We start from the raw sequence: 18976 nt of genomic DNA, 5'->3' as shown, positions 1-18976 counted from the left end.
TTAAATGCCATACATATCGAAGTCCTTGTTCATCTAACCCGCGTTCTAACCCTCGATCCCCCTCCTTATATTCCTGCGCAATTAACAATATTATTTCGATAGACTTCATGTCTTTCACCATTATTGTTTGGCTAAAATTTGAATAGATCATACATAACTTTATTAACCATGTTAACAAATCTTAAACTCAATGAAAGACATGCAGTGTCTGCTTTCATATCCATCGAGTTTCATCTTCTCCCAACTGCATTCAGTTGCAAACCAGCTAGATCGATGTGCTTGATTCTAAAATATTTTTACTCACAATGTGTGCATTCCATAGACATTACGAAGAATTTTATGTGCACGGTTATGACTTTATTTAACAAATCAATTAACATACACTGCCAGTCAAACTATATACAGTTGCGTATGAGCTAGGGTGGTAGTGAAGCGGTTGAATTTGCAGGATGGACGCGATGCCAAGGAGTAGCTTGCTACGCAAGTCAACTAAAAAATTAGCATACTGTGGAGAAATTTTCCTATTTATGATGTCACAATTGAAATACCATGACTACATGAAAAACACACTTTTATTTATATTTGGCAAGTGATTTGATAATCGAGGAATAACTTAAATTCACTGACATTCACTGAATTTGAAAGTCTTCCCAGCTTTACCTTGTATACATCTATGAAGGAATCGACGTCTACGTCACTCGGGGCAGATTCCATAGGAAAGCAAAGTCTTTTGTACCTATAAACATATATAAATATTAAATGTACTACATGTACACTAGACACAACATATACACAAGGGAAGCACTGGTTTACAACTAATTACTCCGACATTTGAACTCCCAACCACTGAATTGATTGATTGATTGAATATTGTTTAACGTCCCTCTCGAGAATATTTCACTCATATGGAGAAGTCATCACTGCCCATGAAGGGCTGCAAAATTTAGGCCTATGCTCGGTGCTTATGGCCTTTGAGCAGGGAGGGATCTTTATCGTGCCACAGCTGTTGTGACATGGGACCTCGGTTTTTTCGGTCTCATCCGAAGGACCATTCTAAGACTCTTAAGAAAGTAATTCTTGCTTTGATCTACTTACTCCTAATTCATGTAGAGTTTAGTCAATTTTATTTATAGCAAATTTGAATGATGGTTTAATTGTTACATTGATTGAAATTGGCCCAGTGCATGGTTCTGGAGAAGAAGATGAAAATGTGAAAAAGTTTACAGACAGACAGACCGACAACAGGTGATCGGAATAGCTCACTTGGGCTACTATCAACCTTAAAAACATTTTACAAGACCACAAAAACAATCATACAGAATTTTTTTTCTTCTAAATTTCCATTCCACACAAAGCCCATAGCAACATAAACAGGAGAAATAAGGCCTTTTTTTTTTAAAGTTGGTTTATGGATCCGCCGCACTGATTTTTTGGGATGTTGGGGAAAAAAATAAAATGGTTTTTCACTCCTTTTTATATTTCCGACGCTGTAATTTTTGCTACTCACAAAAAAAAAAAAAAAAAGAAAGAAAGAAAAGAAAATAGATTCCGCTGGACTGACAGACGCCTCCGTCGAAATCTCGGGACAGTCCATAATATTCATGTGTGGAATATCAGTCAACTTCAGCCGGTGCTAACAATTATTCTGCACCTTAGTAATAATGCTTTTTGCTTCCAATAAGTTATCTGTTTATGAAACTAACTTCTGATTAGCATTAGTTATGCATTGCATACCATTTAAATATGTAAATCCCAAAATAAAAACAAACATTTGTTTTCAGATGGCATCCTTGACGTACGTTGGGTTGCACTAATCACCTAAACAAGTATAACCCTACCTGACTTTACCATGCATACATTTCGCCGAGTATACACTTTTAAATTCTTATTAATGAATTTTAAAGAAATATTCTTCATAATTAATATGTGTAACTCTTCATATATTGAAGGAGGTTGAAAACATATTCAACATTATTGAATTCATTCTTTGTATAAAATTTGTTGACTACCAACAATAAATTGATCTGACCTATATAAAATTCAGAATTTTTGAATAAATGTTCCTGGGTTCATGAATTTTATTTATAACTTGACTTGACTTCATAAATAAGACTTTAAAACTTAAAAGTAAATTTTTAGACAAAATATATGCTTGGTAAGATCAGTCAGGAATTTAGTACTTCAGGTTATTAGTGCGTCCCTATATACGTCATGGATGCCATCTTTTGAATGAAAAAACGATGTGGTTCTTTTATTTTGGGATTTACATAACTAAACGGTATAAAACAATGGACATTTGATAATGATAGAAAGTTAATTTAATAAACAAATAACATTTTTGAAGGAAACAGCATTGTTGCCAAGGTGCACAATAGTCGCTATATACCACCGTCTTAAGTTGACAGTGAAGAGAATATTAAAGTTGATAATAAAACATTGACCTCAAATCAAGTTCATTTTTATTTTTGTCATTTGAATTTTTTTTTTTTTTTAAACCTCCTCCGAACGGATTTGAAAATTTTGAAATCCGTAAACCAATTTAAAAAAAAAAATTGGCCTAATTGATATTGAAAAACAAATCAAGCAAGGTGTGTACACCAATGTTTTTATTTTATAATCTAGTGCATGTATGAAAGGTGAAGATAACGAACAGTGATCAACTCCTATAAGCAATACAAAATAAAGAGTTGGGCAAACACGGACTCCTGGATACACCAGAGGTGGGATCAGGTGCCTAGGAGGAGTAAGCAATAGTCTCCTGTCGACCGGTTAAACCAGCCGTGAGCCCTATATCCTGATCAGGTAAACGGAGTTATCCATTGTTATGAAGGCACCATTGAAAATTTTCAATCCAAGAAAATCGTTGTCAACCAAGGCTAAGTTGACAATGGTTTTTAAGGAGTGAAACTTTTTAGGAGACTGGAAACTTTAATGTAACTCTCAACAACATGCATTATTTGATTTATCAAACTGGAGCACAAAAATTCAACTGAATTTACTTTTTTAGCTAGATTTTGTCATCAGCGACACATCAAATGAAATCAATTGATCAAAAGAAACAAACAATAATCGTCAGCTTGGCAGGTTACAGCCTACATGTACGTACTGTGTACATGTAACTGTCACAGAATTTAGTAAATGTGTTATACACCGGTTAACTTTGAATTAATTTCACCATGTTGAAATTTTCTTGTTACTTGCTTATGACAATTAATTTAGCAAGAAAGGAAATTCGGTTTATTTTTTATACATTTTTAATCTTAATTCCAGCCATTCTGCCTATTGCGTTACCAAATTACACAATGGAGTGTGTGTGCTATAATGCTGAAGTTCTTTGTCAGCTTTCTGTGTCAGCTAGCTCATGCTTTAACAGACAATGCAGAGCTGCAGACTCTGAACACAATTACATAGTCTGGTTTGTGTTTCTGTTTGGCGGGGTCTGCCTGGAACTGAACTAAAACTTAATATTCTGGAGACAAAACTGTGAAATGTACAGACAACTGAACGACTTTCAAAGAGAAACTACCCATTGTCCAAATCTTGTGGAGATTAATTACAAAAGTATTGCAGCACCTTTTTGATCCCCCACAAATAAACAATGTAAACAATATCAGACAGCTTTGAATATCACACAATAAAAACATTTTGCACCTGACTCCAGTGTATAGAGGCAGGTAATTATTGCTCCACTGCAAACTTGCCAGTGTTCAATGTTGGAAGTGAAAGTTTATGATTGCTTGGATAAGACCACTAAAATTGAGGCAATCCAAACTTAATTAGTAATCAAGATTTGTCTCTGAACACCCTTGCGATAACTTAATATTTTGACATATCCCTGCACATGTGTTATTCATAAAAAACAAGAGTACCCGAAATGGTACATAACAGCCATCACAAGCTGATGTAGTGTGCTTTTCTTCAGTCATGTGTTATAGAACTTTATCAAAGGTAGTATCAGCTATCAACAGGCTGTGACATACCTTTTTTTTTTGCATTCTATCCAGCTTAAAAACTGAAAGAATCCAAGAGTTTTCTGGATGTAAACTATTTCCCCAAATTGACAAAATTCAACAAACTGTAAAAAAATTTTCCAAACATTAAAGAAAACAAGATATCATAATCTGCTGATAATAAAGTCTCCCAAACGAAGTACTGGCTGACTAAAAGTGGGTTTTTTCTGAGTACTACTACCCCCCCCCCCCCTCATAAATAATTCCCTTGCACAAAATCCCCAGCCAATTTTAATTTCATTTCAAAATTTAGATCACAAAGCCCTTGATTTTGAAAATCTTCAAAAAAAATCCCATTGTTTCCTTTAGTAAAACTGGCATCACTTGATCTGATGCTAGTTTGAAGGTGCCAACATCCTCTCATTTTTTCTGACGACTCCGTGTCTCTATCAGTCCTGATTCTAAAGTTATACAAGTTTTTGTGATCAAGGTCAATGGAGTCCTTGACCTTGATCCTAGTTTGTCGGTCCCATCATCCTCTCATCATTTCTGAAGATTGTAGGTCCTTGTGAGACCTGGTTCTGAAGTTATACAAGTTTTTATGTTCAAGGTAAGAGGTCAAGGTCACAGGAGTCACTTGACCTTGATACTAGTTTGTAGGTCTTGACATACTTTCATCACTTATGAAAATTCCATATCTGTATCAGTTCTGATTGTAAAGGCATTCAAGTTTTTATGATCAAGGTCAAAGTCCTTGGAGACAGAACTTAGTAGGTCAGAACATCCTTTCATGATTTCTGAAGATTTCACATGTCTATCAGTCCTGATTCTAAAGTAATACAAGTTTTAATAATCAAAGTCAAAGGTCAAGGTCAAAGGAGTAATTTAACCTCTTATATCTCAAGATCCTATGTCTCTAAAATTATACCAGTTTTATGGTGAAGGTCACTGGAGTCACTTGACCATAATACTAATTTTAGATCTCCAATCATCCTTTCATCATTTCTAAAGATCCCATATCTCTATCAAAACTGGTTCTGAAGTAATACCAATTTTATGTTCAAAGGTCAGATGTCTTCACTGGAGTCACCTGACCTTGATACTAGTTTGTCTATGATTCTGTCATTCTCTTTTCATTTCCGAAGACCTCAGGATTCTATCATATTTTTCAAGTTATATCTGTTGAATTTTGGAATTAACTTTCCCCCCATAGTGTTCTATGTTAACTTAGACACCACCCCCATCCCCATTTGATCCCACCAAAATGTACTCTACCCCCCTTCAATCTGAAAACAAAACATTTCTGCACAACTAGATACGGTGGCCGATCATATCCTTGAACATCTAATACTTTCATCAACTGGTCATGGAGAAATGGCTGTGGACATTTTTAGGTACAAAAAAGAAGCAGATGAAGCAAAATTAAGAAAATCAAAATCCTTGCTGCATGCACATCTTCAATACTCATACAAACACTCTATAAATAAGACAATCCTCACATGAAAACTGTTGGGGGTAGGGGTAGTTAGAAGGACAAATAATGTACTATACATTATCACATTAAATTTCAAATAAAGGAGCAAATATCCTGCAAGAGGTCGAAATGCATCAAAATTACAACATGATGTATGACAGTGATCCACAAAGCTATATAGCAAGTTTAAGCTTGATATGATATGTGACAAAGAGATGAAAATGAAATAGAAAACCCCAAATGAACGGATGAATGTCCAGACATTGCTGTACTGTAAGACATCTCAATTAAAGATTCATTCATAAGAGCACCAATAAATGAAAAGCATCCAAAACAACTGGCAAAACCTATAAACAGAACAGCTGATGCATCTATCTTATATCTACTTATAATGCACTCACTCATCCACCCACACCTTAACATGTACTTTCACATCACTAATCCATATCATACAGTGCTACCCAGGGATAACCACAAATTACTGCTTACCTTACAGAGTGGGAGGAGATAATTACAAACTACTGCTTACCTTACAGAGTGGGAGCTTACCTTACAGAGTGGGAGGGGGTAATTACAAACTACTGTTTACCTTACAGAGTGGGAGCTTACCTTACAGAGTAGGAGGAGATAATTACAAACTGTTGCTTACCTTATAGAGTGGGAGCTTACCTTACAGAGTGGGAGGGGGTAATTACAAACTACTGCTTACCTTACAGAGTGGGAGGAGATAATTACAAACTACTGTTTACCTTACAGAGTGGGAGCTTACCTTACAGAGTGGGAGGGGGTAATTACAAACTACTGCTTACCTTACAGAGTGGGAGGGGGTAATTACAAACTACTGCTTACCTTACAGAGTGGGAGGGGGTAATTACAAACTACTGCTTACCTTACAGAGTGGGAGGGGGTAATTACAAACTACTGCTTACCTTACAGAGTGGGAGAAGATAATTACAAACTACTGCTTACCTTACAGAGTGGGAGGAGATAATTACAAACTACTGCTTACCTTACAGAGTGGGAGGGGGTAATTACAAACTACTGCTTACCTTACAGAGTGGGAGGGGGTAATTACAAACTACTGCTTACCTTACAGAGTGGGAGAAGATAATTACAAACTACTGCTTACCTTACAGAGTGGGAGGAGATAATTACAAACTGTTGCTTACCTTACAGAGTGGGAACACATGATGTGTCTCGAGTAGACCTCCTCCGAAACAAGAAGGTGGTCTTCATACTGAACATAAAACTCGTGCGGTTCTCGATGGAGGTTTTCCATGTCTTTGTAGAAGTAAAACTTGTTCTCTTCTTTCAATGTTGCTAAATCTATCACCTGAAATTTTACATCAAACATATACACAAAAAATATTTCTATTGTAATACACAATTCTAAAATGACACAGTACTGATCAGCTACATGAACATATCTAGATGTAAAGTGAACTATAAATTCAGCAGACAGTGGGTTCAGTGATGTGGTAATACATGCAGGCCTTTAGTCACCTGAAAACCAAACAACAGACCCTTCAAGTGTAGCTTACTTTTGGTGCACTCTTTCTGTGAATCTTTCATTTGGAAACTGACCATTACTTCTTCATGATCAGAACTGACCATTACTCCTTCATGATCAGAACTGACCATTTCTTCATGATCAGAACTGACCATTACTTCTTCATGATTGATGCAGAACTGACCATTGTTAATTCATCACTATCACTATCAACAATTCAAATTTTGCAGATAAAGACCTCACCCCACCGGACTCCACCCCAGGCTTAGAATTTTAAACTCCCTCTCTGAACACTCCATGCCACAGGATTAAACAAAAAAATGTGCTTAAACGACCTTTCCCGACCATTTCCCTTTAGGTGACTTTTACAAATTGTGTGCTCTTCGAGACATTTCCAATGATTACAATCTATTCAACATGTTGCCTTTAGTGAGGTTTCTTACAGATATCAGTTTTAGTGAGAATCATTCTTACTGAATCATGCCTTTAGTAAGATGTCTTTACAGATATCAGTTTTAGTGAGAATCTTTCTTACTGAATCATGCCTTTAGTAAGATGTCTTTACAGATATCAGTTTTAGTGAGAGTCATTCTTACTGAATCATGCCTTTAGTGAGATGTCTTTACAGATATCAGTTTTGGTGAGAATTAATATAATACAGACTTCCATTTATTCAAATCCTGGCCCTGGAGGATAGGGACTGGGGACACAATAGGGGATCAAATGTTTTTATATGGCAACATATGGGAATTATATTTCTTAATCTTCTCAAGAAAAGCAGGGTCATGGTTAGTCTTTTTAAAATGCAAGCAACTTCAGGTAGTGCAGGTATCAAAGTCCCCTCAAATTGACCTAGGGGGTCAGGGTCGGATTGTTGGGCCTCAATAGGGGATTACAGTTTTGTCTAACAAGATTTAGGAGAAAATCTTTAGAAACCTTAATTATTCTCAAGGGCAGTAGTTCTAGGATTAGTCATATTACTATGCAAGCATCTTCAGGTAGTGCAGAAATCTATGCCCCAGGGTTAAGTTTAGGCCAAAATATGGATTCAAACTATATTGTTTGGAAATCAGGGCTCGAAATTAATGAGTAATACTTGCAAATTGCGAGTACATTTGAAAAATAGCAAGTAAAAATAGTGGGGAAGCGAAAATCTTAGCGAGTGGTGATTTACAAACTATGATCGTATTGTATCCGTTTTATACAGTGATGCGCTATTCGCTTTTCTTTAACTTGCACTCAGAATCATACAAACGCTTACATGAACGACCGATTTCAACAACCCTTTCTAATAGTATCCGGATTTTTCTTTTATGATTTATTAAGAAACTCTGCGTCAAACAAATGCTTTAGAGGTCGGACATCGCATTATGATGAAAAATATAGACATGTGTCACGAGTCCTGTTCACTTATAGGGGTGATTAAATTGAAATTCAAGTATGATGTTTTTGTTATTCATTTATCTAAAAAGAAATCGGAATCTATGTATTACCAAGTCTTCCGGTAGTCAATTTTATCAGAATGTCCTATCTACATTAATTTATTCTCATATTGCAGTCGGGTTGTAGTGATGACACGAGTGCACCGAGTAGACGATCATCAAAAAAGTTTACAGGACTCGTGATCGTGCAGCTTATACACCAGGAGTCCGGAATTTGCTATGAAAAATCACTAGTGACACCCCTGATGTGGCGTGAAATTGGAAGACTTTGGATTTAGACAGGTCTGCGGTAAACAGGTTGTGGATTAGAGGTGTGATGGTCAACAGACCTAAACATTGCACCATATGACTTACGTAACTTATTAGTGTCTTGTCCAAACGATGCCTGTTGACCCACTAGGCTCAGTAATGATGGGGAAAATGATTGATTTAAAAAAAAAAAAGAAAGAGCACTGCTTCATTATTTTCAATTTAGTTTGTAGGTTTTCATTTTAGCCTGTGGATTTTTTACCCAAGTACAGGTTAAAATTAGCCTGTGGTAGAAAAAGTTCATTTCAACCCCTGGAAATGTCAAATGATGAGAGTAGTCACTTCCGATTTTTAGCTCACCTGAGCTAAAAGCTCCACGACCTTTCATGATCAAATTTAAATCTTCATTAAGTCAGAAAGCTTCACATTTCATCTTTTCTGGCCCAGTGGTTATAAAGAAGATCTTTAAAATAACCCCACCCTATTTTTTGTCTTTTCTTGATTATCTCCCTTTGGAAGAGGAGATGGCCCTTCAATTGCATCAATTTAAATCCCCTTTACCCAAGGATACTCTGTGCCAAATTTGGCTGAAATCGGCTAAACGGTTTGGAGAAGAAGATGAAATTGTGAAAGTTAACAACACTGCTGAGGCCGACAATGAACAAATTTTGATCAGAAAAGCTCACTTCAGCCTTTGGCTCACTTAAGTAAAGTCGCCATTGTTATTGCCATGCTTAGTTTTGAATAATTACGTACTGAAATGGAGATATATTTCTTTCTCTCACAGTCAAAGAGTCTGAGGATCTCCCAAACTACATGCATATGTTAAAGGCATATTGAGCTCCAAACCAGTAGCAAATCCTGTATATGCAATAAAAATATCTCAAGGTCCCCATGGATAATTTACAATCCATTTGGTGACAACTGTTTCCGAGTTAACAGTAATTACTGTCAACATGAAGACCTCCCTTCCCTTTTCTTTTTATTTAAGTCTGGATAAATCATCACCACCTATTTTCCTTTCTCCATCTACTTTCCACACTTCCAAAAAAAAAAAAATCAATTTGATACAAAGTCTACATACGGAGATAATTCATATTTGGATGGAAATGTTTATTAATGTGATAATTTTTAATTTTCTCCTTTTTTTTTTTTTTTGCTTCCATTTAAAATCACACATTGATAAATCTACATCAAATTACAATAAAATAATGTATTTTAAAATTTTAAAATGCTTTCATCGATTATCAACCAAAACACTGATACCTAGAAAATGCATAATGTACAATAGCTTAAATTGAGATCATTTACAGACTGAAAATTTTCTGGTCAAGAATTTTAATTTGCAATAATAATTGAAGCAGGGGTGATTTGACAATATTTGCTAAAACATTACCGGTACATTAGTGGATAGTGGTAGACAGGCTCAGAATAGTTAATATATATCAGTTTTATATACTGTTTGGAAAATGTGCAGGATTTTGAAATTTTCTGGTGAAATGTGGGAGAGCATAAAGCAGGTCGCTCCCTATAAATGATGAATAAGTAGCACTGTACACGAATCATTCAATATTTGAATTGCAAAACACCCCATTTCTTTGAAAAGAGAAATACTGAAAATAAAATAACTCATTGACATGTCATAAATTCTCTGTAACAAGATTCTCTCTATAACTTTTATCTGAAATCAATTCTTATTATATCATTTTTCTGATGCACCTTATAAATTTATAATGTATTGCAAACATATCGATTTTTTCTAAGAAAAATGCAGGTTTTCGGAATTTACCCTATTCAACCATACACTTGAAAAATCCTTATCATTAAATCAGAGTCCTCAGATTGAGAAAGATAAATACCAACGTCTTAAAAAGGTATCTTAACAAGCAAACAGAAGCTGTAGAAAGCTCCAAGTACTAGCATTAAACGCTTAAACTGAATACTAGTAAATCAATACACTACATCCAGTTCATATCAGACAAGGAGGAAGTTGTGGAGATGGTTATTCTAGTATTATCTTAAACTGACAGACAATCAACACAAATGAAGAATCAGGAGTGAAATATTGCCCTAACAATAAAATATCATCCTGACCTAGCAGTCATGTGATGATGTTTTATCAAACATAATGATCCACTTAATATGTTTGTGCAAGCATGATGTGCTTCCTACAACTGCTGATTCCCTGACAGCAGCTCAATTCATTTCCAGTCAATCATGCTGGATCTTCCGTTCACACAGGAAACCATGCAGGAAAAAAACTAGCAAATGCACTGTCAATGAAAACCCATTGGTGTCCTGGAAATATCGTAATCAAAGTTAAGATATGTAATTAATTCACACACTTTAAAGCAATAGAAACATGCAGTCATTAAAATTTAATGCGAAGAGCACAGCATAAAATCTTTACATCTTCAGAGAATGAGAACAAGGTCTCTGTTGAGACTGTAGCTCTGCTGGTTAGCTTTAAAATATATGTGATTGATTGAATATTGTTTTACGTCCCTCTCGAGAATATTTCACTCAGATGCAGTGCTTCCCAAGGTCTTTTGGTACTTGCATTTGGTCCAGTAATGGTTGAGTTATTACTGGACCAAATCACATTTTACCAGACCAAAATTTTATCTGAAAATTAATCCCCTATTGTGGCCCCACCCTACCCTTAGGGCCATGGTTTTGACAAACTTGAATTTACACTATATCAGGAAGCTTAATATTTCATGTAAATTTCTGGCCCAGTGGTTCTTGAGAAGAAGATTTTTAAAGATGTCCCCTAAACATTCCCATGTTAACCTTTGATCCCCCATTGTCGCCCTGATTTTAACAAAATGTCAGGAAGCTTTCATGTAAATTTGAATTTCTGGCCCAGAATGGCATCGGCGACGTACTTTATTAGCCCAAGCATTTCACTTCAGATTCGTCAGTGGAGTACACTTTTCCAACTCCGTGTTCAACACCAGTGTTATGAAATACACGTTTTTTAAAAACGCGTAACTCAAATCAAACGTGCCCATTTTGTTCAAGTACTTTTTGATCAGTTTTTAAAAACACTTTATTTACTTGTTATTTATTACCTAATTCAAACGCTTCAAAGACGTCTGTAATTTCACTGGATATTGCTCAAATGTATTATCACTGCCTCGGGGGAATTGAAAATGATTGCAAGTTTGATATATATTTGAGTTAAACGTAAAACATGTTTTCTGTTTGCAATGACTAAAAAACAAAATAAATTTTGGGACATGCTGCTAAAAATTGTACTTGCGTGCTGTAAATATGCTATAGATTTGAACCTTAAAATAAGAAATAACTTTGGTCTGCACAATATTACCATCGTAATTTTTTGTATGTGAAATGCTTACACCTAGATATTTCAAATGTAAAATTCTTAAAAGTGGTGATATTATGTGGACCTATTCAAATATGTTCAAATGTAGTAAATTTTATGGATATTTCCGGAAATATGTGTTCTGTATAAATTTTCTTGTGGTAGTATATCAGCCAATCATCAAGCAGTAATATACTTTCTTTTGCATCGTATGATTGGTCCAGTGAGTAGCCTGGAAACTGACAGGAGGTAGACAAAACAAGAGCTCTGTGTGTAAAATATACTTCTCCAAAAATGACAAAGTTCAACAACCTGCATTTTTTTTTTGAAAGACAAAGAAATGAGAAAACTGCTGGGAATCAAAATCCTTGAAACCTTCACATCATTTACAGAGGCAGCTTAGCTTGAAAATAAATAGATAAACCATGTCTAGTCTAGACTGGCATGTGACCTTAAAGGGACAGAGAGAAAAAAGTCACATGACTCTTAATACAATCACAGATTACCTGCCAAACTGCCTGCCAAACTTTAATCACCTTTTTGGCTTTAAAGAAAAATGTACATAAACTTGAATAGGAAACCTCATACATCATTTTTGCTCAATTTCATTGATCACAGCCTTGCTTTAAACATACATGACATGGATATTCAATTAATAAAAAATATAATCATGTAAAAATTGTAGACATTATGAATTTATGTATAGGCATAAAAGGTCAGTTGCTATTAATCAAGTCATCATAATAAAATGATTAATTTACATATCATGTATTGATTTGGAACTACCACAAATAAAAAGAGTTTGTTTTGACTGCTTGCAGGAACTTGTGGATAATGCTGTTGACAGGACACTGTCAGTTGTTATGTTGATTCTTCCGCATACTGCATCTTTAAACTACGTAAATGTTAGTGATGTACCTTTGCTGCTTACAACTTCCTAACACATTAGGATTTTCCAAATTATTCAGCTCGTTTTTTGTTTATGGAGAATTTGTTTGCATCTCCCCCCCCCCCCCCTCCCCCCCCTCATGACTCCTCTGTTATTCAGTAGGCCAGAACACCTAAATAAAGTATATTTTATTACTCTGATTTATTTCAGTTCATATTGTCTATTGAGATTTTGGCTGGGGATGCCTTTTCTTCTCCCTTAGAGAGAGTAAACACGTTATAGGTAACCAATTTTTGATAGAGTAGTTTAAAGCCGTCAAACTTGTTTTAGGGCTGAAAAGTACAATTGCTCTCTGCGTAAGGCAGGGAGTCATTTAATACAGTCAATTTATAGAGGAAGTTGTGCTGGGAGGGATTTAACACAAGGGGTCGTTATAAGGTCGACTACACTACTCACTTTATGATATTTACTGAAAACTGACCAAGTTCAACAACCTGTCATTTTACAGAAATTTAAGACAATTCAAGTCCTTGCTACATATAAACATTCAATACCCATACCCACACTCTGCCATACTAACACTCTGCCATACTAACACTCTGTCATACCCACACTGTCATACTAACACTCTGTCATACCTACACTCTGTCATACCCACACTCTGTCATACCTACACTCTGTCATACCTACACTCTGTCATACCCACACTCTGTCATACCTACACTCTGTCATACTAACACTGTCATACCCACACTCTGTCATACCTACACTCTGTCATACCCACACTCTGTCATACCCACACTCTGTCATACCTACACTCTGTCATACCTACACTCTGTCATACCTACACTCTGTCATACTAACACTCTGTCATACCAACACTCTGTAAAATAAAAAGGTCCTCACTTGAAAACCTTTTGAGGAATTAGATGGACAAATCACGTGCCCTCTTGTAATAATGCCTCAAAACTACCCAAGTTCACTGAACAACCTTAATTTTCTTGAAAATTGAAGAAAATCAAAATCTTTGTTACATCCATAAATGCATATCATTATCGATACACATAAATCTCACTCGAAAACTATAGGAGGAATTAGTTATGTGCCTGCCATACAACATTAAATTTTGAATAAGGTGGAAAAAACTAAATGCATTAATTGAGGGAGGTCGAAATGGATCAAAATTGCAACATGATCTGGAGAGACCACAAAGAAGCTACAAAGCATATTTTAACTTGATATGTGACAATTAGGGGAAATGAAAATAGAATTATAAAGCCCCTATTGGACAGACAGATGTACAGACTTCACTGTACCATAATAATGTTCTATCTAAAGACGGGTGTATTATCAATGCCATTTCACGAAACTACAATTTAAAATTTTAGGTAATTTAAAGCTCATAAATTAGTCTATTTACAACTGCACTAAAGACCCTAGTTACTAAACCAGTCTTTGCAACACTTGCCCCTCCCCCCCTCCCCAATCTGTCATTATTTTCATATTATTGGGGGATGATCCTAAATTTCAGTATGTTAAATCTGACATTATTTTCATTTTGTATCTAATTACTGTGGGAGTGAGTTTTGGATTCTAGCTTTCAAAATTATGTTAAATGCCTCGCTACCTCTTTCCTGATTCTGGCCTCAGCTTCATCAGCCTCATATGATGATCTGCCCAAATTAACTAGTTCCTTTAGGTTTTCCCTCTCTCGGATGGAATATGGCAGCATATCTAAGGCATTCTCCACAAACAACACCGGCTCCTCTCTAAGGTTGAACAATAAAATCTCCTGAAAAATCAAGTACTTGAGATAAAATTCAGTGTTTAACAGACTATTGCCTAATTCTTTGCAGAATTTCATCGTAATAGCTTTTCCTATTGACAAGAGGCCCATGAGCCTTAACAGGTGCGGGTCAGAGTGCTTGCTTGCTTTACAACCAGGAGGCCAGTGCTTAATTATCAATCAGGCGCCACATCAAACCTAACATTGCTAGTAACTTTTCCTTCACCATTTGTCTGACATTAGAAGTGAAATTCTCACTGATCTTGCAGATAAGACCTTAATTAAAACAGAGTTCCTTTGTCACAGTAGGCATCGGCATGACCTGCCTCAATACAATGACTGTAAACACTATACACAATAAGGTCAAAATTTGTGGCACTTCACCTGAATCTTGACAAGTATCAACATTGGGTGAAAAATTTTGAATGATGGAGACATAAACAACACACGACTTACAACATAAATTACAATTTTCCCTGGTAGATGGTGTATAGGGGCATATGGCTTTTTAAAACTCTGTGAAGTGGATGTCTATTAATGGACAAATATTTTAGGAAGCTCAAAAATTTCTTCTCATTCTGATTCAGGGTGTGAAAAAAGTAATCGTCCACTTGTCTGGATGAGTTTTAAAAAAAAATTTCACCCTGTGGTTATATTTATTATAAGCATGCAACCTTTGTGCCAAGTATAAGTTGCTAATATCTTCAAAGTTTCTTAGCTGTCACCTGACAAATACATCCATTTCTACCTGAATATCATCTTAATCCTAAACTACTTTATTATACTTTATTTTGTGTTTTTCTCATGTACTCTGCATGTGTAATATACGAGGCCTGGTGTAACTAACAAGATCGATTCTAACTTTTGACAGACATAAATACAGTTTTACTGTTAACATATATAATCATAAAACTGACTCAATCAATTTACACACATGTAAAGAGAATGGGCTTGGTGAAAAAATAACCAATTATCATGTAGTCATATATATTGAGACAAATTAGCCTAATGTACATACATGTACACTCAATGCCAAAAGTATGTCAATTTTCAAAATGGCTGCTACAATTTTTTTTTTTTTTTGGTGAATTTCAAAACAATCTATATCTTGTTTAGACTGACACCTATCCAGTTGATTTTTTATGCAGATCATGTGCACAGTAATATATATTCAGCTTGTGTAAACTGGAAGCTTGTATGTCTTCTGCTGTTCCAAATTGGCAATGTCTGCATGATGATGGGTATATTAAGCAAGGAAAAGAGTTGACTATAAGGATAAATAATAAAGCATTTCATCATTTTCAAAGAGACTTGAATGAAAGGCGAGATGGAAAACAAGTGTGAACGAAGGAGGCAACCTAAATCTCTGACAGTTCGCGGTGTACGTGTCTAAATGTTCTCACGCATTGTGAAAAGGGATTGCCGCAACACATTAACAACTGAATGTAATAATTTGATCAGTTCCCACTGTATACTAAACATATCCCGGAGGACAACAAAAAGGGAGTTACACAACCAGAAAAAAAGCCAGGGAAACAAATTTGGAATCGGTGCATGAAGTATACAGAAACAACAGCTGATGATTTGTTGATTCACCTTCCTGTTGATAAATATACTACAAAAACATTATTTTCAGCGATGAATTAATAAATATATACTACAAAAATGTTATTTTCAGTGATGAATTAATAAATATATACTATAAAAATGTTATTTTCAGTGATGAGATAAATATACAAAGAAAATTGTTATTTTCAGTGATGAATTAATATACTACAAAAACATTATTTTCAGTGATGAATTAAATAAAATTAATAGAATATACTACAAAAATGTTATTTTCAGGGATGAATTAATAAAATACTACAAAAATGTTAATTTCAGTGATGAATTAATAAATATGTACTTACAAAAATGTTATTTTCAGTGATGAGATAAATATACAACAAAAATGTTATTTTCAGTGATGAGTTAATTGATAAATGAGCCGTTCCTAGCAAAAAGGGTCTTTCAGTATATTAGTGCTAAAGTGTGAACTACAGAGAACATCCCTCAAAATATTAGAACATTATGTTGATTGTCATTAAAATATTACAGTCAATCAACGATAACAACCAACTCGTGATTGGTAATCATGACCTTTTTCTTTACAAGTATGCAAAAAATTAAGTTTTTTCATTATGAGGATTTTTGAAAAACATTGTTGGATAAGATAAGGGGCTTTTTTGCTAGGAACGGCTCAAATAATATATACTAAAAAAATTTTATTTTCAGTGATGAATTAATAAAATACTACAAAAATATTATTTTCAGTGATGGGATAAATATACCACAAAAATGTTATTTTCAGTAATGAAATGCGATTAAGCTCAGGCGGAAAGTTAACGTGTTGAGAAGAGCAAATGAAAAAAAAGGAAATTAAAGTATTGTTTGGGATATATTGGACAGGGGCCATCTTGGACATTGAAGTTAATGGTTTGGGGCAGCATCATGCAATCATGCAATGGAATCAGAATTTGAATTTGCTTTTTTTGATGGAAATATCTGAACTCTCAAATGTATTATATCAATGTTTTAGACAATTATTTGTAGCCGGCTGTCACAAATTTTGGTAAAGCACCATAGATATACTGTCCCATTCATTATTTTCGGGAAACTAACTTTCGTTATAACTACATGACAGTCTGGTGATGGATTCTATATGTAGTTAACTATACACGACAGTCTGGCTATAGATTTATGTATAGTTAACTGGTGATGGCGCGGGTATGTTAAGACACCTGTCATGCTCCATTTATTCACGTAAACTGCATGATTTTTAAAATCTGTCCTACACAGAGAGAGGGATCAGCTACTAACTTTTAAAACTATTTTGGTTGTTTACATGAGAACATGTTGTATCATAACAACATGACAAATGACTGTTATAAATAGATGACGGATGTACCTTAATAGAAAATGGAAAAGTCACTAAGCACACTATAGCTAGCCCAGGATTTATATATTGGTATAACTGGCGATAAATGACGGTAAAACACCCATACTTTATCAGAGTTACCGAATAGAATCCTACCACTTTCAGTAAGAAATAATTATTAAACATTTAAACATGAAACCATCTAGCCCATGTTTTACATTTTGCACTGATGCTATGCAGTTTTCTTAACAGACAATTCTATCTGTAATTTCCGTGTACATTAGTTTATGATCTTTCACACAGTGTATAAAAAAACTCTAAAAGTACGCGGCGTAGTGTGTTAATTTACTTTTACAGTTTTAATTATTATTTCAGTGTGTGACAGAGGAAAATCAGATCGACATGCTAAATGGAATGTTTTCCCCGTTAAACAAAGTTGTCAATGAATGAAATCAACGTACCTTCATAATATCAATAAATTATCAGCTTTTCACATATATATCCCATGTCACATATTTCAAATACTCCATATTATGTTGATATTTACAAGGTACACTTTAACAAATTCTTTACATGTGTCAACGTCACTCAATGTATATAGTTATGCATGACATCATCAGTTTATTTTCACATTGATCAGACAGAAATTACACGACAGCAGTATATAACATTCCATATTTATTTGGAATCGTCTTAGTAGCTGCATGGTTTATTTTATGCATAAATAAAACTTACATAAAAATAAAATTGGAATTTGATATATACTATACTTTGTGATATACTTATTTCAATTATGACGTCACATTGTTTCGCAGATTATATCCCAGTCAAGATTTTCATAACCTGCCTTAACGAACCTGTGGGATTCGATATGTAGTGAAGTGCACAGCAGTTTGGCGATGGATTAGATATGTTACAGTACATAGTTAATTGCGTGACAATGTGGCGATTGATAAGATATGTATGAAATACATGACAGTCTGGCGATGGATTTATATAGTTAACTGGTGATGGATTCAATCGATATGTAATAGTTAAACTAAAGATTGTTATGAAAAACAAATGTCTCCCCAGCTTCCCAAATTGGAAGTGCCCCAAATGGACCTTCCTTTAATGTACTTCATGGTATGGAGCAGGGATCGACATTAACGGTTGTCCGATTGCCCAGGGCAAGTGAAAACCCAGTACAGACATTGTCGGACAAGTAAAACTCAATATACACTTGCCCAATAGGGCAAGTGATTTTTTCAATGCGAAATGTGATTATTATAATAAGGGTACCTGTAAAGTGCGAAATGAAATCTACCGAAACGAAACGAAACCTACCGAAACAGATTGTATGATCGAACTCTTTTGATTATAATAATTGAAAATGGTATCTTAGGCCCCTGTTAAAGTTTACACATATAAATAAAATTCGCCTCCCCTTTG

The 18976-nt window shown here is 34.9% G+C and overlaps 1 protein-coding gene across 3 annotated transcripts in view; it reads right to left on the bottom strand.

Moving 5' to 3' along the window:
* LOC125671776 (paladin-like) overlaps positions 1–18976 on the bottom strand; it is a 136919-nt gene that overhangs the window by 49123 nt on the left and 68820 nt on the right. For all 3 annotated transcript variants that reach the window (XM_048907675.2, XM_056161144.1, XM_056161145.1), the window contains 3 exons: positions 14470–14634; positions 6594–6757; positions 661–736 (listed from right to left, as the gene is read on the bottom strand). In XM_048907675.2, coding sequence (XP_048763632.2) covers positions 661–736; positions 6594–6757; positions 14470–14634 — 405 coding nt within the window. The remainder of the gene's footprint in view (positions 1–660; positions 737–6593; positions 6758–14469; positions 14635–18976) is intronic.

Source organism: Ostrea edulis, chromosome 4, assembly GCF_947568905.1.
Source record: "Ostrea edulis chromosome 4, xbOstEdul1.1, whole genome shotgun sequence".
Taxonomy (NCBI): Eukaryota; Metazoa; Mollusca; class Bivalvia; order Ostreida; family Ostreidae; genus Ostrea; species Ostrea edulis.
This window is presented reverse-complemented; position numbering and strand designations above follow the sequence as displayed.